The sequence below is a fragment of the Diplotaxodon limnothrissa genome, linkage group LG3 (assembly GCF_057381915.1).
Source record: "Diplotaxodon limnothrissa isolate DT_005_m linkage group LG3, D_limnothrissa_male_GT1.1, whole genome shotgun sequence".
NCBI lineage: Eukaryota > Metazoa > Chordata > Actinopteri > Cichliformes > Cichlidae > Diplotaxodon > Diplotaxodon limnothrissa.
Window position 1 is genome coordinate 23,301,066 of NC_140598.1, and position 22,045 is coordinate 23,323,110.

The following is a 22,045-nucleotide window of genomic DNA, read 5'->3' on the forward strand; positions in this document are numbered from 1 at the left end:
TGGTTCCAACTACGTGTCCATGTATACCTCTGCACGGATTCGGGCCGCTTTGAGAGTCGTGAACCGTTCACACTAGAGCGCGTTTGTTGTCACATTTTATTTGTAGTGTGAACAACCAGACCAAAAAAAAAAATGGATTTGATCAAAAAATCGGAATTGAGCATTAAGACCTGCAGTGTGAACGTAGCCTGAGTGTTATCAGAGAACATTTTTACTGTAGTGGAGATATCAGGGATAGGGAGTCACTCTTTAGCACTACGGTCACCCCGGTGTGTCGGACAGAACACCACTTAAGAACAAATTGTATAGAATAAGGAGATTGAGGTTTGGTTTGAGGCACAATTCTCACAACTCAATTCCTGTGGCTGTAGTCACAGGGGTGTGTGTGTGTGGTTTTCTACAAAGGAACTATATAATACAAATAAATGATAAATAAGGTGAATAAATAAGTGACATATTCAGACATAATACAATATAGCTAACATAACCGTATATGAAGTAGGGCTGCCACGATTCGTCGACTAGTCACGATTATGATCGTCAACGACTAATTTAATAGTCAATGCGTCGTTTGAAGCTTTGTAAGATCCTAAAAGACGCAGGAATAAATAGTAGGATTTAAGAGTGTAATAACGGACTGAAACAGAAGATGGCAGCACTGCATCTACAAGGATGCCAGCTGCCGTTAAACGCCGAAGAAGAAGCAGTCTCCGTATCATAGCTGTGTCCAAATTCAGGGGCGACAAAGGCTGTCCAAACTCAAAGACTTCTCCAAATGTGGCCGACAAATGCATCCTCCTTTTCCTCAGATTTGAGGGATGGGTTGGGTGTATCCTTCGTGACCCAACCTATCCCAGAATTCATAGCGCTGCTCAGCCAATTCCAGTTTCCAACAGTGGCAACAGCTACTTAGTTTTAAAATTACTTTTATTACTCTTTCTGGGTCACAAAATAAAGTTTTCAGATATTTTCAGGCGAGAATGTAGCTGTGTAAACTTCAAATATCTGCTCGGTTTATCAATACATAACATATTTCCAAAAGTGCTCCGACATACATAAGATTTTCTGGAGGAGGACAGACATTTGTTGCAGTTTTACTTCCCTTTCGTTTTTTCTCTGAATCACAAGTGAGTTATCCTATTGACTGTTTATTCAGTACACGTATGCGGCACTTCTAAGTAACGGCTTCCTGAACCATACTTCAAAGAACTTTTACGTGACCCTAGCCTCTTTGCAAAGCGATAGCTCAGCTAACAGCAGGAAAGCTCTGTTACCTCAGAAATGTTTCCAACAACTCAGGGTAGCAAAAGGAAGGAAAAAGAAACACCCATGAAATTTAAAAGTCTAATCAAAGGAGCAACCAAGGAAATGGAGAGAAACACAGGTGTAGCTGGCTCAAAAACCAGCCCCAAGAATACCGTGACTGCCGAACATGACTACAACCGCAGCAAAAGTCCTGAACTGATGCCACTGCCGGACTCGGACTCCGATACTCCAGCCAGACCAGATGGTAAAAAACACAAAGGTGACAAAGGGCGACTGTGGCTCAGGGGGTTGGGAATCGCATCTGTAACCGGAAGGTTGCCAGTTCGATCACTGGGCTCTCTGTCTTGGTCGTTGTGTCCTTGGGCAAGACACTTTACCCTATTTGCCTACTGGTGTTGGCCAGAGGGGCCGATGGTGCGATATGGCAGCCTCGCTTCTGTCAGTCTGCCCCAGGGCAGCTGTGGCTACAACTGTAGCTTGCCTCCACCAGTGTATTAATGTGAGAGTGAATGAATAGTGGTATTGTAAAGCACTTTGGGTGCCTTGAAAAGCGCTATATAAATCCAATCCATTATTATAACTCTTGCTGATGTGCAAAACAACAATGCTACTTTAATTAATGAGCGCTCAGATAATCTGGAGGCTATGATCAGCAAGAATACTGTTAACATCGAGGCCATGAAGAAGTCTATTGACTTCATGTTCTTGGAAGTAGAATCTTTGAAGAATGTCACCAAAACCGTTAAAGCTACTTGTGAAAAAAACAGCAGCAGAATGTCTCAAGTAGAACTGAAGGTCAACGAAGTTGAAAGATACCATCGGAGATGGAATCTCAGGCTCTCAGGTGTCCCTGAGCAAAAGCAAGAAGACATCTTGACAGTACTTGACATCTGCTGCACTGTTGCCGGGGAAACAAGTGCAGGATTCAAAAACAGCATTGATGTAGTTCATTCCCTGGGCCGCTACAGCGAAACTCAGAAGAAACCCAAACCAAGCTGGTTATTATTCGATTTGTGACAAGATCAGCTCGTGACCTGATTCGTCGCCGTTGCCTTCCGCACGGCCGGCCCCCGGACCGCCGTCGCCGTTGCCTTCCGCACGGTCGGCCTCCCGAACTGTGTCCACGTCGCCGCCGTTGCCGTCCGCACGGTCGGCGCCCTGAACTGTTTGGACTCCTGTGCTGGCCGGCCCCCTGGCCTCTTCTGTTTTGGACTCTGTTTTCCTGTGCTCAGGTGTGCTTCTTTTCTTTTGGTTTTGGACTTGTGTTTTGTTTTTCTTTTTGTCTTTTGACCTTCTGGTGCTCCTGTTTTGTTTTGCCTCGAGCCCTCCGTCCTGGACCCCCGCCGCCCGCCCTGGTCGGGTTGTTTTCTGTTTTCTTTTGGTTTTGGACTCGTGTTTTGTTTTTCTTTTTGTCTTTTGACCTTCTGGTGCTCCTGTTTTGTTTTGCCTCGAGCCCTCCGTCCTGGACCCCCGCCGCCCGCCCTGGTCGGGTTGTTTTCTGTTTTTTCTGGCTGTTTTGTTTCTTGTTGGGCTGTCTGGAGCCAGCCTTTGAGGGGGGGGGGGGTCCTGTCATGATCCGGAGTCTGCGACTCCGTGTTTATGTTTAGTTTATTAGTATTCTGTGGTTTTGGTTACCTTGGGTTTTTGTACTCTTCTGTTTCATGGTTCATGTTCCTATGTTCTATGTCCCCCAGTCTGTGTTAAGTTGGTGTGTTATGTCATTGCGTGTATGTGTTTCCTGTTTTATTGTGAAGGTCTGCGTCTTATGTGAGTGTTTTCAGTTTGCCTCCCTAGTCTCGTCACGTAATCACTCCCAGCTGTGTTCTCCACCTGTGTGTAATCTCCCTGTGTTCTCTGAGTGTATTTAAGTGGTCTCTTCTGTCTTGGTAGTTGCTGGTTCGTCTGTGTTGTTTCCCCTCGGTCTCCCTGCGTCTCTCTGTATGGATTTCCCCGGACCTCCCTGCATCTTCGTTTCTGGTTTGTGTTGTTAGTTTACCCAGTTTAGGTTTCCGGTTTCCTGTTTTCCCACCAGTGCTGTTTGTACCCACCTTGTAAATAAATATTCACCTGCACCAGAGCTGCCGCCTTTTGGGTCCTTTCTACAACTACACACGGCTCGCCCCGGCAAACCGTGACACTTTTAAAGAAAGATTTACTTATATTCTCAAAAGTTAAGCATGACAGGCTTCTGTTTAAGAGAAGAGACCTGTTTTATTGTGTTAATGTTGTCATTTTGAGCTAAAAATAAATGGCTAAATGATGATTTGTTTCACATGTGTTCATATCACAAAGAATAGAATATGCATCTACTTAAATCAACTTCAAGTCAAATGGTTAAAAAAATAATTTCACACACAAAAAAAGAGCTAGAAAATTCACCACACTTGGAAGGGTGAAGACAACTGGGTCGCCCGGCCCTGGCCACGAGGTGTCCCTTATTTATTTTTCAGGGAGTTGGCAACCCTAAAGGAGACCCCTTGGACATCAATCAGCGTGATGAGAACTATTGATAACAAAAGAAAGAATCTTTGGAAAAAAAATATCTGAGGGGAATTAATTTATTTTAGTCTGACCCCAGTCCAGTATTGACTCTAAGAAGATGTGTATATACAGATTTGAGCATAATGTTTTTTAACCCCTCCCTCTCCCCATACAATCGCCACAAAAAAAATGAATAATGAAAAAAATCTATCTCTGATTCGACTGGTTCGCTCTTGTTGATGATGTGATATTTTGATGTCACTGTACATGATGTCATCTTCAATGACACTATTGTCATGTCTACCTTTTTCTTGATCTGTCGAAATAAACCAAAGTAAACATTTAAGAATCTAAATGGACGATGAAATTATTGAAATATTCATTTTCCAAATGTTTGTAAATGCTAAAATACCCAGAGATCAAAACACAAAACATCGCAATGAACAGTATTTATTTAAAATTCAGAACTCCGAGTCTCACCTTCAGGTTTCCTCTGAACACATCGTCTCACCAGCAGAACCAGTAACACCAGTAGAACCACAACACAGACTGATCCAACACATGACAACACAGAAAGAACAGGAGGAAAGAGCGATGGAGGAAGAGTGGTCGGGGTGGAACCAGAAGGAGGTGTGGTGGTGTGTTTGTCTAAAATAAAGCAAACAGTCATTAAGTTGTCGTCACATTGTGAATGTTGAAACCTGCAGAAACACAGACAGGTGAGTGTGTCACCTGTGACAGTGATCCAGCTGGATGGAGACTCTCCATGACCGCTGATGTCACACTTGTCGAGGCCTTCATCAGACCTGGAAACATGCTGGATGGTCATGTGACCTGTAGGCTGCTTCCTGATGAGGGAGCCATCTTTATAGAAAGCAGCTGGGAGGTTGGAAGGAGTGGTCTTTGTTTTACAGAGCAGAGTGACGTCATCTCCCTCCATCACAGGGAGGACAGGACTCTGCAGGATCACTGATCCACCTCAAGACAGAGACAAACTACAGCATTTCATCCATTTACACACAGCTTCATCAACACTAACTCCACACACTCAGCTTACCAGTGACTGTCAGGTTAACCATGTTACTGATGGGACCCTCTCTGGACTCACACCAGTAAACTCCACTGTCATGAGACATCATAGTGATGTTACAGGAAGAATTAGTCGAACGAGCTCGTTTTCCCCACCCATCTGTTCCACACTGAGTCCTCTGTCGTGTGCTTGTGTTTCTCCTCAGAGTCCATCCAGCAGAGCTGTCGTCCTCCTCACAGCTCAGAGACACAAAGTCTCCTTCAAAGAACTGAGAGCTGCTGGGACTCACAGTCAGACGAGCTGTGAGGGTTAAAATAAAAAAAAACTGATGATCTGTTAGACTTTACATTGTGAAATGTGAACCCAATCAGGTCATATCAGTGAGCATTTCTCAGGTTTAAACTGTGACAGAAGAAGGTTACTGACCTTGGTTTGTTGTGCAGCTCAGCAGTGAGATCAGAACTAAAGAGAAATGACACTCAGGTTGATTTGAGGTGAACATAAAGAACAACTTCACACAAACAGCTGACAAACACACAAACATGTCTCTCTCTGATATATGTACTCGTTTTCTGTTTGGTGCAACACGTTTCAATAAAATTTGGACAAGAAAACACTCAAAAGCATGTATTTGTCATGGTCCGGAGTCTGTGACTCCGTGTTTATGTTTAGTTTATTGGTATTCTGTGGTTTTGGGTACCTTGGGTGTTTATACTCTTCTGTTTCATGGTTCATGTTCTTATGTTCTGTCCCCCAGTCTGTGTTAAGTTGGTGTGTTATGTCATTACGTGTATGTGTTTCCTGTTTTACTTTGTAGGTCCGTGTCTGTTCTCAGTGTGTTCAGTTTACTTTTCCCCTGTCTCGTCAGGTCGGAGCTGTTCCCCAGCTGTTCCCTCCTTTTGTGTCTCATCCCCTCGTTATCCTTCTGTGTATTTTAACCCCGTGTCGGCCTCTGTTAGTTGCTGTTTCGTCTGTGTTATTTCCCCTCCTCCATTCTGTGTTTATTCCTCCGCCTTCCTGGTCATTCTCCCTGCAAGGTACCCTCGTTCGTGTTCTGGTTTTGTGTTTAGTTTAGTTTTCCCAGTTTAGAGTTTTTACCGTTCTGTTTCTCGCCACCCTTTTTTGTTGTACTTCTCCGGTTGTAAATAAAGCTCACCCTCCACTTTAGCAGTCTGCATCTTGGGTCCGTTATTAATCCACACGGCCTGCCTCGGCACCCCGTGACAGTACTAACCAGCCACTATGGACCCAGTGGCTTGCAACCCTTCTGAGGAGCTAAAGGACGACATCATTTTCACTGTGGAGAATCTTCTCAGCCTATGGCTGGAACACCCCCCGGAAGAGCTTCGCCGCGCAGCGGAAAATCGGCTACAACGGCTCTTTTCCGGCCTGCCATGGCTATTGGAATCGCTTTCCCCGACCATGCAGGCCTTTCTCCACCTCACACCACACCTCTCCGCCACTACTACCTCGCTGCCCGACTCAATATCCTGAGCAGTGCTGATTTTCTAACACTGGAAAATAACTCAAAAGGTTAGAAATATTCCAGTGTTAGAAAATCAGCACTGCTCAGTGTTAGTCTTTGTTAATCTTCAAAACTGACTAGGTTACTTTTAAACATATAACACTGTCAAAAGTGTTAATTTAACACTCAACAGTGTTGTATTTAACACTCAGAGGTGTGGACCCATATAGACACTCTCCAGTGTTAATTTAACACTGGAGATTTTGCTGTGTAGTGATGAGAACGAAACTACTGAAGGAGCAGATGATTGAGCTATAGGTAACGGAGGAGCTAACTGGGCAGCTGACTGAGCTGAGGGCAGCTGAACAGCTAGCTGGGCTGCTGAATGAGCTAACGGTTGAAGAGGTGTTTGTAGTGAGCATGATGCAGGGGGTGGTATAGGCTCCCCTGAGCCTCTAGGGCTCGGTTTAAGTAGCTGAACCAGTTCAGAAGAAACAGTTCTCCTTAGGCTTCTCTGCTCTAAGAGAACAGGGCAGAAACAGCCCGTTAAGTCTCTCTCCCCATTCTTGGATTGCGAACCCACAGCGTCATTCATAGATTCAGCAGTACATGTTAAAAATGAATTCAAACTGTCCGGGGTTAACTCTGTATCGACAGAAAAGTTCTTAGTTGGCTCCAACAGAGGGTGCACAATCAGAGTTTTGACCATACATTCTGATACTTCAGCGGAAAAAGCATCAACATAATTAGTGTAGCGGCGGCACTCCGTCCCTATTTCACTCTTCTGTACCGCCGTTAGGAGTCAGTCCGGCAACATGCATTGAAACGCGAGCAAGTCCAAGTATCCTTCTTGCAAACAATATGTTTATTGACACTTTTAGTTTACATGGCAAGACTCGGTCAAAAAACTGTGTTGCTTCCAGCTTATCCGACTCCCCAACTACGTAATTACAGTGTGCCGGAAGCCCAAAATACTAAAAAGCGCATTAGAATGTTGCACTTCTATATTCTATACATTTAACAAACAGTATTTTAAAATCAACTAGAATTATATTCTTAACATCAAACATATATATTTCTCCTCTAATCATTTTACCAGTACAAATAAAATTAACCTTTAATTGGCTCTTACATCATCCGGCCCCTAATTGGTTAGGTGAGAGAACTAAACAATTACTAACTTACACATTAATCATTAAGAGCCAACCTAATTGTAATGTCCATGAACAAACATTCTTTCTCTTCATCGCTCGGATGAAGCCTCCTCCAGAAGACACAACTTGTTAACAGGTCTTTCCAGGATGTTGCTTTTAGTTTTTACTTTCAATCTTCGGACTGTTCCACTTGAGTCTGGCAACGTCTCAACCACTCTCCCCATGAGCCAGGAGTTGCGTGGAGAAGAACTGTCCACCAGCAGCACAAGATCTCCGACCACGAAGTTTCTTCTTGGTTTCAGCCACTTCTGGCGCTCTTGCAGAAGTGGAAGATATTCACGAGACCATCTGGTCCAAAACAAATCTGCTAGATACTGAACCTGTCTCCATCTTCTTCTGGTGTATGCATCATTTTTGTTGAAGACACCTGGAGGCATGAGGGGCTGTGACTTAAGCAGCAACAGATGGCTCGGCGTTAAAGCTTCAACGTCATTTATGTCATCTGAGACGCTTGTGAGAGGTCTGCCATTAATGATGCTTTCAATCTCACACATTATCGTATGAAGACAATCTTCATTTGGCACTTGTTCCTTCAAGAGAGCGCTGAGAATTCGACGCACTGTTCGAATTTGTCTCTCCCAAACTCCACCTTGATGTGAAGCAGCCGGGCTGTTAAAAATCCACTTTATACCTTTTGGTTGTAGGACTCTTTCTATTTTGTTGTTATCCAGTCTTTGAATGGCTTCTCTCAACTCCCTTTCCGCTGCCACAAAGTTTGTGCCATTATCTAACCTCATGATGGTAACTTGACCTCTTCTGCAGATGAAACGTCGAATTGCGTTGATACAGGAGTCTGTGTCAAGACTGTCTGCAACTTCAATATGCACAGCTCTGAGAGTGAGGCAGGTAAACATGACACCATATCTTTTGACAGTACCCCGGCCCCACTTGACATCAAATGGGCCAAAGTAGTCGACACCAGTGTTTGTAAACGGAGGTTTGTCTGGTAGAAGACGGTCTTCAGGTAAGTCTGCCATCTTCTGCTCACCAACCCTTCCAGAAATCCTACGGCAAGTTTGACATTTGTTGATTATCTTTCTAATTGCCGAATTGGCTTGAGGAATCCAATATCTGCATCGCAATTGCGCCAGCACATAATTGCGACCGCAGTGACCAGTTCGTTGATGGATGTCTCTCAAAATGATTTCAGAGATGTTGCTGTGTTTAGAAAGAATTGCTGGTTGTTTAGCATTTTCTGGCAAGCCTGATTTATTGAGTCTGCCGCCAACTCTCAGCATCCCATCTCGAAGAACTGGGTCTAATTTGAACAGCTGGCTGCTACAACTGAGCTGTCCTCCCTTCTGTAGGATTTTGATCTCCTCTCCATGATGTTGTTTCTGGCTGAAACGAACAATTTCTGATTCGGCAGCCTCAAGATCCTCCAAAGCAAGCGCTTTCTTTCCCATTGCAGATTTAAATGTCCTCATGTGCACTTGCAACTTTAACTTTTGTTTTTCAGGATCATTTTCATTTTTCTGGACTATTTTTGAGTACTGTTTTCTTTCTTCTTTTAACATCCACAGCACCTTCCTTAGCTTCATTATCCAGGCTACTGCTCTTTTCAGTTTATTCCAGTCTGAGTAGTAGTCTATCACACGTTTCATTGGTTCCATGCCTTCCTCAGCTGTCAGTATATTAACCGTTGCTGAAGTCTTGACTTCTGGGTCATCTTGAAGGTTTTCCTTCTTTCTCACTGGCTGTTCTGGCCATTTGTTTTCATCAAGAAGATAGTTCAGCCCGTGAATCCATGAACCTCCTTCCAACAGATCTTTTGCCTTTAAGCCTCTGCTTGCTTGATCTGCAGGATTTTCTGCCGATGTCACATACTTCCATTGTGATGGCTTGGTTGCTTCTCGAATCAGTGACACTCTGTTTGCAACAAACGTTTTGAAGCGAGATGTTTCGCTATCAATGTATCTAAGCACAGTTGTGCTGTCCGTCCAAAAGACTGATTGTTGCAGAGGAACTTGAAGTTCTTGTCGCAGTAATCTGTCCATCCTCACTGAAATCACTGCTGCAGTCAGCTCAAGCCTAGGAATTGTGACTTGCTTGAGCGGAGAAACTCTGGATTTCCCAATGAGAAAGGCACAATGTCTCTTGCCTCGTCTATTTTCCATCAACAGGCAAGAGACAGTTCCATATGCGTAATCTGAAGCATCGGAAAAATGGTGCAACTGCGCAACAACAGTGCATCCGAAACCTGTAGGCTTTAGGCATCTACTCACATGGAAGTTGGAGAGGAGTACAATGTCTTCTTTCCATTTTTTCCAAATTTTCGCATGCTTTTCATTGATCTCTTTGTCCCAACCATGCTGCTCTTTACAGAGATCTTTCAACAAAAGCTTTGCAGGCAAGATGACTGGTGCTAGAAAGCCAAGAGGGTCATAAATTGAATTAATGACTGACAAAATGCCTCTTCTGGTCATTGGCTTGTCTTGCAACCTTATAGTGTAAGTGAAGGTATCTGTTTCTGTGTTCCACTTTACACCTAGAGTTCTCTCAACTGGCAAAGTGTCATGCCTAAGATCCAGATCTTTCACCTCATTGGCTCTGTGTTCTTCAGGAATTGACATCAACACTTTCCTACTGTTACTTGTCCATTTTGTTAATATAAACCCTCCACTGGTACACAGAGCACGGAGATCACTGACTAATTTCACTGCAGCCTCCTCTGTAGCTACACTTTTAAGACAGTCATCTACGTAGAAGTTGCACAGGACTGTCTGAACAGCTTCTGGAGATGCTTCTTCCTTGTGATCTTCTGTCGTTCTTCTTAGCGCATATGAGGCGACACTTGGTGAGGAAGTAGCTCCAAAGAGGTGCACCATCATCCTATATTCCTTCATGGCCTCATCCAGCTTGCCATCTGGCCACCAGAGAAAACGAAGAAGATCAGCATCTCTTTCTGGTACATTGACTTGGTAAAACATTGATTCAATGTCTGCCATCAGCGCTACTGGCTCTTCACGGAATCTTAAAAGAACACCCACCAGTGTGTTAGTCAGATCCGGTCCCTGCAGTAACTCCTTGTTTAGAGACATATCCTGGTATGAAGCCGTACAGTCGAACACGACCCGCAACTTTCTCTTCTTCGGGTGATACACCCCATGGTGTGGTATATAGAACACTCTGTTGTCGTCACGGCTCAACTGGTGGTCTGGCACTGGAACTGCATAGCCCTTGGTGATGATGTTTTCCATGAAGCACTTATAATCTTCAAAAAACTGAGGATTCTTCTTAAACTTCCTGTACAAACATGCTATCCGCTGCTCCGCAACACAGCGGTTGTTTGGCATTTGAAGATTCTCATTCTTAAGTGGCAATCCAATGTTATAGTGTCCATTTTCGAAGGTCGTTGTCTTTTCTACTGCTCGTAGAAACTGTTTGTCTTCTTGTGACATTTCCTCTTTGTCATCATAATTACGTTCTGAAAAATCGATGTTATACTGTTGGACCAGTAGCTTCTCAACTTCCACTAAAGAGATTCGGCTTACTGAGAAATGTGGTTCTTTGTTTTCTGAGTCATTTAGTTCTTTTCTTATGGGTCCATTCACAACCCAACCAATGGTGGTCTTCACTGCATAAGGACCTCCATTTTGTCCATTAATGACACGCCATGGCTCCATTGCTTTTGCACAGTTGGCTCCTATAAGCAGGTCTACATTAGCCTCTATCTCTGGTAGCCTCACTTCATGTAGATAAGGCCACTTCTGGATGTCTGACTGCTTGGGTATGTTTCCACTACTCACAGGTATACTAGTGTGAGTGAACACTTTGGGTAAGTCAACGAACTTGGAATCTTCCAACCCACACACTTCCAGGTCTGATATAACAAAACTGTTCATGAGTTTCTGTTCTCCTGGTTTTTCTTGACTCATGGTACTTAGAAGTATCCGTGTAGGCTTTCCTTTAACATTCAGTTTCCTTTGCAGATCTTCCGTGCAGAATGTTGCCGTGCTTCCCGGGTCCAAAAAGGCATATGTCTCTATATATTTATCACTCATTTTAGATTTGATCTTGACTGGTACTATAGAGAGCACACACTCCTCTTCTCCGGCCCCTGTAAGCCCACAAGTCTCTTGACTGACAGGAACTTGAGCACAAGGTGCCTCATTACCATCAGTAACATCCTTCCTTTCTGTTTCCACAGAACTTTCTTTTTTCCCCATGTGCAGAATGTCTGGGTGCTTTAGTGAACACTCTTTACACTCCATTCTGCGCTTGCAGAACTTGCTGAGATGCCCATAAACTAAACATCCAAAACAGAGTCCCTTTGACTTCAAGAAATCCACACGTTCTTTGTGTGGTTGATTCTTAATCTTTCCACAAGAAGCAAGAGTGTGAGGCTGCTGACAATACAAACATGGCTTCTCAAAGGCACTCACTGTCTTGATTGAATTTTCAGTCTTAACGTTTGTTTCTTGTAGTCTTTTGTTCTCGGCGGAAATGTTGGTGGCAAAACTGCTTCCTCGAAACTCCTTCTTTGCTGGATATTTTTCCCTTTGGTCAGTCTTTCCACTTGTCGCTGCACGGTTGTCTGGGATATTACCAAAGAGTGGATCCATAGCTATTTTAGCCTGGCGGTCTATAAAGTTCACCAAATCTGCAAATCTTGCTCTTTTGCCCCTCTTTTCTTGGAGTTCAAATGCTTCTACGCGCCAACGTTCTCTGGTTTTGTAGGGCAGCTTGGATATCACTGTGCGTAGATTGGTAGGATTATCCATCTCTTCCAAAAATTCAACATCCTCCATGGTGTTGCGACAACCAGTCAGGAACATAGCATAGGCATGTAATGCCTTTGCATCGTCATTTTTCACTTGCGGCCATTTGAGTGCTTTCTCAATGAATGCGCTTGCGATCCTTAGCTCATCTCCATAGTGCTTATGTAGCAACCGTCTGGCCTCACGGTAACCTTTGCTAGGAGTCATGTGTACACAACTGCGAATTAGCTCCTGTGGTTCACCAGCAGTGAACTGTTCCAAAAAATACAGCTTATCTTGATCGTTATCAGTCTTTTGCTCTACTGCATGTTCGAAGGCTCTTATGAAGGCCTTATACTGTAGTGCATCACCTTTAAAAACAGGAATGTCCTTTGATGGCAACTGAGCCAACTGCTGCTGTTTCACAAGTAACTCAGTGATTACATTCTGTTTCTGCATGACTGACAATAGATCATCACTTCTGTTAACGTGAGCATTAAGCCCATGAGTGGAGACGAGACAGTTGTGGTACCTGTGAGTTATGCACTTGTGAATTAGCGTGACTACTCACATCAGCTTGTTGTGGGAGCATTATACCAACTCTTTCCTTTTTAACTCCTCGACCTTGCGATCTTTGTATTGACACATAACTGCTCAGACCATCTTCAGATCTTTCATATTCTTTGAGCACCTTTAATTTTGCTTGGCTTTCCGCTAATGCAGTCTCCAACTCTAACTCTTCCTTTTCCGCTTTGACTCTTGCTGTTTCCAGCTCAAGATGTTGCCTAATCCTGGCCAACTCCATCTCAAGTTCTTGCCTTTTCTTCAATGCTGCGGCTCATTCCAGCAAGGCTGCGTGTTCTGCCTCCTGTTTAGCACGAGTGGAGGAAACTCTAGATGTTGTAGATGCTCGACTAACTTGAGACCCACGCGAGCTATGAACTGCATCCTTTCTAGCTCCAACCTGTGATGCGCTGTTATCTGGGTTAACAGCTTCTTCCAAGTCATCTGTAACGTGCTCCTGCTGCTCAGCTTCGTTTGGCATCATATGCTTATGATCCTCTGCGATCCATTTCTTAGTTGTTTGCATAAACTCTCGTATAGATGTCATTTTGGGCTCAAACCAATTGTCCTGGTCAAATATTTTTTCTTCTTCAGACAAAAGGCTCATAACCTGGTTATTGTGACCGTGAAACTCATTCAGAGCCAATGCAAAGTCACTTTCCATTACTTCATTCACATTTTGAAGGTTCTGAGCATCACTCATCATTATCTTTATCTCCTTTATTTTGCCTGTGATTGTTCCTAATGTTCGTCTTCTTAAGGCAATACATCTTTGTAATTTTTCTTCCAAAGCCTTCTCTGTTAACTTGCATGTTCTTCCCACCTCTCTTTCCTCCGCCATCTTATAAGTTGCAGGGGTTTATTGGCTCAAGTTGCATGGACTATTTGTCTTCTGCTTAGAATCTTTAATAGACATAGTGTAAACCAGCTTCATAACATGCCAAAAACTCCGCATTGACTGCATCAAATCCTGTTTTACAACATGCAGTCCCACGGGCAGAGAGAGAAAAAGGAGAGCGGGGTTGACGACGGCACGCAGTTACGTTTCACTTTCGTTTTCCACCAGACTTAACAAGCCTCCGAAAAACGTCTTTTTCTTCTTACTGCACGAAGTAATAAGAGAGTTTGTTACCTTCTTCTACAGAATAATCCAAAGAATTATCCGGTTCGGTGCCAGCATCCTTAAGCAGTGCCTCTTACTTTCCATTAGGCTGCTCCCTTCCGTCCGAGCGCCGTGCAGCCGATCCTCCACATATCGGTGAAGCTAGTTTTTTGACTTATGTAGCGGCGGCACTCCGTCCCTATTTCACTCTTCTGTACCGCCGTTAGGAGTCAGTCCGGCAACATGCATTGAAACGCGAGCAAGTCCAAGTATCCTTCTTGCAAACAATATGTTTATTGACACTTTTAGTTTACATGGCAAGACTCGGTCAAAAAACTGTGTTGCTTCCAGCTTATCCGACTCCCCAACTACGTAATTACAGTGTGCCGGAAGCCCAAAATACTAAAAAGCGCATTAGAATGTTGCACTTCTATATTCTATACATTTAACAAACAGTATTTTAAAATCAACTAGAATTATATTCTTAACATCAAACATATATATTTCTCCTCTAATCATTTTACCAGTACAAATAAAATTAACCTTTAATTGGCTCTTACAATTAGTCAGGGAGTCTTTTCTTTCTACAGGGCCGGGGTGAATGTCCATGGAACAAACCGCCTTCACCTCACTACCCTTAGCCGTGAGAAGAAAACAGTTCCCATTACTATTCGCAGGTGAAGCAATAGGGGTACAGTCAACATCACTCACCATTGCCTGCTGTTCTGACGAGTGATTGGGCTCCGGTTGTAGTGAGGAATGACGGCGGTGGCGCCGCTTCCTCCTGGCGACAGGGGCTGAGGCGACAGGAGAAACTGGTGACGATGGAGAAAAGACGTCTTCGTCCTCTTCCTGCGACCACATCGCCGCCAAGCAGGAGGCAGGTGAATTAAGCCCTGAGCGGCAAGTAGTGGAGCTCTGTGGCCGCGGTGCGAAAACGCCTCTCCCCCGTGGCAATTGCTGCTGTGTGGCGGGCGACTCCGCGGAGAGCTCCTTATGTTGCGGCTGCTGCCGATACGACGGCTTCGGCGAAGAATACTGGGCACAGGCAAAGGCTGCAAGCTCCCGAGCCTGTAGCACCTCCTGGGCTTCATGCAGCTGGTCCATGAAGCCCATAAATCCCTTTAGTGTGCGCAAATGAGGATTCCCCTCCAGGATCGCTTCGATTCAGAATAAGAATCAGAATCAGAATGGGGTTTATTGCCAGATGTTGAGGTTTACAACATTAGGAAATTGCTGCGGTGCTTCAGTGCAAACAATAAGAATTAAAGTGCTATGTAAAAAGAAAGATATGTGCATGAGATATACATGAGATATATACATGAGAATAAGAATTATGAGTGCTACGTAGAAAGATATATACATGAGTGCAGGTGGTGATCAGTGCCAAACATGAAATGATGCAGTGACACAGCGTAGGGTCATGTGTTAGTGGCGGGGACAGTCATGTGGTTATTGTTCATGTGTCCAACAGCAGAGGGGAAGAAACTGTTCTTATGGCGAGAGGTTCTGGTGCGAATGGACCGGAGCCTCCTGCCTGAGGGGAGCAGGTCAAACAGACTGTGTCCAGGGTGAGAAGGGTCAGCTGAGATCCGAGCTGCACGCCGCAGTGTCCTGGAGGTGTACAGGTCCTGCAGAGATGGGAGTCTGCAGCCAATCACCTTCTCAGCAGAGCGCACAACACGCTGCAGTCTCTGTTTGTCCCTGATAGTGGCTCCAGCGTACCACACGGTGATGGAGGAGGTGAGGATGGACTCGATGATTGCAGTGTAGAATTGCATCATCGTCCGTGTTGGCAGGTTGAATTTCTTCAGCTGCCTCAGGAAGTACATCCTCTGCTGGGCTTTCTTGATGACGGAGGTGATGGTGGGCTCCCACTTCAGGTCCTGGGTGATGGTGGTACCCAGGAAGCGGAATGAGTCCACAGAGGTGATGGGGGTGTCAGTCAGGATGATGGGGGGGAGTGGGGCTGTGTGCTTCCTGAAGTCCACAATAATCTCCACTGTCTTCTGGGCATTCAGCACCAGGTTGTTGTGGCTGCACCAGGACACCAGACGTTCAACCTCCCTCCTGTAGGCAGACTCATCCCCGTCCGAGATGAGCCCAATAACGGTGGTGTCATCTGCGAACTTGATTAGCTTGACAGACTGGTGGGTGGAGGTGCAGCAGTTGGTGTACAGGGAGAAGAGCAGAGGAGAAAGAACACAGCCCTGAGGGGAGCCGGTGCTGATGGTCCGGGAGTCCGAGACATTCTTTCCCAGCCTCACATGCTGCTTCCTGTCCGTCAGGAAGTCGGTGATCCACCGGCAGATGGGATCAGGCACATTCATCTGGGAAAGCTTGCCTCGGAGATGGTCTGGAAGGATGGTGTTGAAGGCAGAGCTGAAGTCCACAAACAGGATCCTGGCGTAAGTTCCTGGGGAGTCCAGATGCTGCAGGATGAAGTGTAGGGCCATGTTGATGGCGTCGTCTACAGACCTGTTGGCTCTATATGCAAACTGCAGGGGGTCCAGGAGGGGGGCCGTGAGGGTCTTGAGATGGGAGAGAACTAGGCGCTCAAATGACTTCATGACCACAGATGTCAGAGCCACGGGTCTGTAGTCATTTAGTCCAGTGATCCTAGGTTTCTTGGGGATAGGGATTATGGTAGAGGACTTGAAGCAGGCAGGCACATGACATGCCTGCAGTGAGGAGTTGAAGATGCCAGAAAACACTGGGGCCAGCTCGTTTGCACAGTGTCTGAGGGTGGCAGGAGACACACCGTCTGGGCCGGGAGCATTCCGAGCATTCAGATTCTTAAACTGCTTCCTCACATCTGCTTCATGAATATGAAGAGTTGTGGTCGGAGGAGGTGGTGTGAAATCCTCTTTTGTGTGGGGTGAGGAGGCGGGTGTTGCAGGTGAACAGTTTGAAGGTGGTGATGGTTCTATGGAGGGGGGAGAGGTGGGGGAATGAGTGTCCAAAGTGCCTCTATTGTTGGGGTCGTTGGAGGTGTGAAGGCTGCCTGATGGCTCGTCAAAACGGCAGTAGAAGTCGTTAAGGGTGTTGGCTAAGAGCAAGTCGTCAGTGGAGTGGGGGGTTTTAGGCTTGTAGTTGGTGATATTCCTAAAACCTTTCCACACAGAGGCCGAGTCATTCTCTGAGATCTGCTGCTGCATCTTCTCAGAGCGCTGATGTTTGGCCATGTCCACTTCTTTAGTGAACCTGTACTTGGCCTCTCTGTAGCAGTCCCTGTCTCCGCTTCTGAACGCCTTTCTCTTTTCCAGCCACAGCTTTTTGAGTTTAGGAGTAAACCAGGGTTTGTCATTGTTATAACTCACCCTGGTGCGTGATGGCACAATGCTGTCCTCACAGAAGTGGATATAGGAGGTGACAGTGTCCGTAAACTCGTCCAAGCTGTTAGAAGCAGCCTTCATTGTGTCCCAGTCTGTGGTCTCCAAACACGTGCGAAGCTCCTCCACAGCCTCGTTGCTCCACAGTTTTTTAGTCCTCACGACAGGTTTGGAGAGCTTCAGCCTCTGTCTGTACGCGGGGATCAGGTGGATCATGACGTGGTCAGAAAGTCCGAGTGAAGCGCGGGGCACCGCGCGATAGGCCCGCTGATCGTGCTGTAGCAGTGGTCCAATGTCCTCTCCTCTCTGGTCGGGCATTTAATATACTGCTTGTATTTCGGAAGCTCATGGCTCAGATTGGCTTTGTTAAAGTCCCCAAGAGCAATGATGAGAGAGTCCGGGTATGTCCGCTCCATGTGGAGAATCTGCTCTGCGAGTGCGCACTGAGCTGCTTGCGCATCCGCGTCTGGCAGGATGTAAACAGCGGCCAGGATGAATGAAGCAAACTCCCGCGGAGAATAAAACGGTTTGCAGTGAATAAAAAGATATTCCAGAGAGGGAGAGCAGTGCTGAGCAATCACTGTTACATCTGTGCACCAGCCACTATTGATGTAGAAGCAGACACCTCCACCTTTGGTTTTACCGGAGAGAGCGGCCTGCCGGTCCGCGCGCAGCAGATGAAAGCCCTCCAGCTTGAGCGCGCAGTCCGGGATGTCCTCACTGAGCCACGACTCCGTAAAACATAAGACACAGGAGGAGGCAAAGTCTCTGTTCATGCTTCTCATCAGGGCCAGTTCGTCTATCTTATTCCCGAGTGAGCGTACATTGGAAAGGAAGATCCCAGGAAGAGCCGTTCTCAGTCCGCGTCTCCTCGAACGCACGAGTACGCCGGCTCGCTTACCTCTCTTTCGACGTCTCACTTTCCTGATCAGAGTCTGCAGTAAATCTGCCGCAGATGCGACAAATATTGGAAATAAATCCACAGGCGTTGTAGTCCTGCAGTTAAGGAGCTCTTCTCTGGTGTAAGAGTATCCAGAGGAGTGCCCAGACACAGAAGATTGCGTTAATCCCAACTGCCATAGTCTTACCTACACTTCATCCTGCAGCATCTGGACTCCCCAGGAACCTACGCCAGGATCCTGTTTGTGGACTTCAGCTCTGCCTTCAACACCATCCTTCCAGACCATCTCCGAGGCAAGCTTTCCCAGATGAATGTGCCTGATCCCATCTGCCGGTGGATCACCGACTTCCTGACGGACAGGAAGCAGCATGTGAGGCTGGGAAAGAATGTCTCGGACTCCCGGACCATCAGCACCGGCTCCCCTCAGGGCTATGTTCTTTCTCCTCTGCTCTTCTCCCTGTACACCAACTGCTGCACCTCCACCCACCAGTCTGTCAAGCTAATCAAGTTCGCAGATGACACCACCGTTATTGGGCTCATCTCGGACGGGGATGAGTCTGCCTACAGGAGGGAGGTTGAACGTCTGGTGTCCTGGTGCAGCCACAACAACCTGGTGCTGAATGCCCAGAAGACAGTGGAGATTATTGTGGACTTCAGGAAGCACACAGCCCCACTCCCCCCCATCATCCTGACTGACACCCCCATCACCTCTGTGGACTCATTCCGCTTCCTGGGTACCACCATCACCCAGGACCTGAAGTGGGAGCCCACCATCACCTCCGTCATCAAGAAAGCCCAGCAGAGGATGTACTTCCTGAGGCAGCTGAAGAAATTCAACCTGCCAACACGGACGATGATGCAATTCTACACTGCAATCATCGAGTCCATCCTCACCTCCTCCATCACCGTGTGGTACGCTGGAGCCACTATCAGGGACAAACAGAGACTGCAGCGTGTTGTGCGCTCTGCTGAGAAGGTGATTGGCTGTAGACTCCCATCTCTGCAGGACCTGTACACCTCCAGGACACTGCGGCGTGCAGCCCGGATCTCAGCTGACCCTTCTCACCCTGGACACAGTCTGTTTGACCTGCTCCCCTCAGGCAGGAGGCTCCGGTCCATTCGCACCAGAACCTCTCGCCACAAGAACAGTTTCTTCCCCTCTGCTGTTGGACACATGAACAATAACCACATGACTGTCCCCGCCACTAACACATGACCCTACGCTGTGTCACTGCATCATTTCATGTCTGGCACTGATCACCACCTGCACTCATGTATATATCTTTCTACGTAGCACTCTTAATTCTTATTCTCATGTATATATGTTTGGCACTGATCACCACCTGCACTCATGTATATATCTTTCTACGTAGCACTCATAATTCTTATTCTCATGTATATATCTCATGTATATCTCATGCACATATCTTTCTTTCTACATAGCACTTTAATTCTTATTGTCTGCACTGAAGCACCGCAGCAATTTCCTAATGTTGTAAACCTCAACATCTGGCAATAAACCCATTCTGATTCTGATTCTGATTCTTAGTGTCCTTAATGTGGGAAACCCGCTCGATCAGGCGGTGGATGCAGGAGAGGTCATGCTCCCGGGATGAAACTGCTGGGTCCAGGAAATGGTCGCATTGTTCTGTCATGTTCGCTAGTGATGTGAAGTTCTGTATCGAGGCTTCAAAGCTTGTGTCGAGTAATGGAGGGGGCGTTTCCGCGATGCGTGTATCGAGGCTTGCTTCATTTATGGGAGGAGCTGAAAATGATGACGTCCGAAGCCTCGCTGCCCGGCTGTACCACGTGACTGGTTCATGAAGTGGTTCGAACTTTGCCGCGAGATATGACACGATATAAACCCCTCAGACTTCATTCAAAATGTAGATGTTTGATGGAGAGTTGCGGTTAGTGAGAATTTGCACCGGAAACGTGCTCGTCATCTCCGAGCATGAAGTAAGGAGAGCCTTCAAGAGAGTGAACACCAGGAAAGCAGCAGGACCAGACGGCATCCCAGGTCGTATCCTAAGAGACTGCGCATACCAGCTAGCTCCTGTGTTCACTGAGATATTCAACATCTCTTTATCTCAGTCGGTGATCCCCACATGCTTCAAAGAGTCCATCATTGTTCCTGTCCCGAAGAAACCCCACCCTGCTTCTCTCAATGACTATCGCCCTGTAGCCCTCACCTCAGTAGTGATGAAGTGCTTTGAACGCCTGGTCAGAGACTTCATCATTTCTTCACTACCAGACACACTGGACCCACTACAGTTCGCTTACCGTCCAAATCGTTCCACAGACGATGCCATCTCTCATCTCCTCCACACATCACTCACTCACTTGGACACTAGAAGGGGGAATTATGTTAAAATTCTCTTCATAGACTACAGCTCTGCATTTAACACCATAATTCCCTCCACACTCACCACCAAGCTGGAGCATCTGGGACTCAGCTCATCTATGTGTCAGTGGATCTCCAACTTCCTAACTGGCAGACCACAGGCAGTAAGGATGGGCGGACATGTCTCAGCCTCCACCACTCTCAGCACTGGAGCCCCCCAGGGGTGTGTTCTGAGCCCCCTGCTGTACTCTTTGTACACATATGACTGTGTGGCCACTACCAGCTCCACCACCATCATCAAGTTTGCTGACGACACCGTCGTGGTGGGCCTGATCTCTGATAACAACGAGACGGCCTACCTGAAGGAGATTAGGAATCTGGAGAACTGGTGCCAGAGGAACAACCTCCTTCTAAACGTCAGTAAGACAAAGGAGCTGATAGTGGACTTCAGCACTAAGCAGGAGAGGAACTACCAGACCCCCGTCATCAACGAGTGCCCAGTGGAGAGAGTGGACAGCTTCAAATACCTCGGAGTTCACATCACGCAGGACCTGTCATGGTCCTGTCACATCAACACCGTGGTGAAAAAGGCCCGTCAGCGTCTCTACCACCTCAGACGCTTGAGAGACTTCCAACTGCCCTCCAAGGTGCTCAGGAACTTTTACTCGTGCACCATAGAGAGCATCCTGACGGGAAACAGCTTAACCTGGTTCGGGAACAGCACCATGCAGGACAGACGAGCTCTACAGAGGGTTGTGCGATCAGCTGAGCGCACCATCCGCTCCGAGCTCCCTGACCTGCACTCAATCTACAGCAGGCGGTGCTGGACCAAGGCCAGGAAGATCGTGAAGGACCTCAGCCATCCCAACAACAGACTGTTCTCTCTGTTGAGGTCAGGAAAGCGATTCCGCTCCCTGAAGACCAACACAGAGAGACTGAGGAGGAGCTTCTTCCCGCAGGCGATACGGTCTCTCAATCACAATCACACCACCACACAGTCCTGACCCACACATACAGTTCTTACACACACACTGGACATTCTGGACTTTGTTTTCACTTCATCACTTAAATCACTGCTGCTGTTATTGTGTATATATTTATTTATACTTCTTGTGTATTTTGTTCAAACATTCTTATATAGTTCTATATTGTGTATTGTGTATTTTGTTGTACAGTTATTTTATTTTCAATTTAATTTATATATTTTATCTTATTCTTTCCCAGTGTGTTGTACAGTTATTTCATTTTTAACCTTAATTTATATTTTATTACTTCCTAGTTAAATTTACCCTTTTTAATTTTTCATATTTATTTCCTATCTTATTCATAGCCTTTTCCTGTTTTGTTTTCTTTAGGTCACGAGCAGTTGTCCAAGCATTTCACTACATATCGTACTGTGTATGACTGTGTATGTGACAAATAAAAAATTGAATTTGAATTTGAATTTGGAGACAGTTTGGAGGTTTATGAGAGTGAGGAGAGAAAGTCAGGAGAGAATGGAGCCAGCTAAGAAGAGGAGGATGTCCTCCCCTGTGTGGGAACATTTTGATTTTATTCCTCCCAACAAGGTATGTAAGATGTATTTTCATAATACTGATGGTGCAATACAATTAATGTTAAGCGGCTTTACTTTTGTACAAGGTGAA

General features: G+C 46.1%; 2 protein-coding genes across 2 annotated transcripts in view; one reads left to right on the forward strand and one right to left on the reverse strand.

Moving 5' to 3' along the window:
• Positions 1–22,045, forward strand: part of LOC146635014 (cell adhesion molecule CEACAM5-like) — a 152,926-nt gene that overhangs the window by 72,451 nt on the left and 58,430 nt on the right. The gene's annotated exons all lie outside the window — the stretch shown is intronic.
• LOC146635015 (Fc receptor-like protein 4) overlaps positions 1–22,045 on the reverse strand; it is a 42,266-nt gene that overhangs the window by 16,940 nt on the left and 3,281 nt on the right. The window contains exons 2-5 of the mRNA XM_085349806.1: positions 5,204–5,239; positions 4,805–5,077; positions 4,480–4,725; positions 4,228–4,395 (exon numbers count right to left, since the gene is read on the reverse strand). Of these exons, the coding sequence (XP_085205932.1) occupies positions 4,228–4,395; positions 4,480–4,725; positions 4,805–5,077; positions 5,204–5,239 (723 nt within the window). The remainder of the gene's footprint in view (positions 1–4,227; positions 4,396–4,479; positions 4,726–4,804; positions 5,078–5,203; positions 5,240–22,045) is intronic.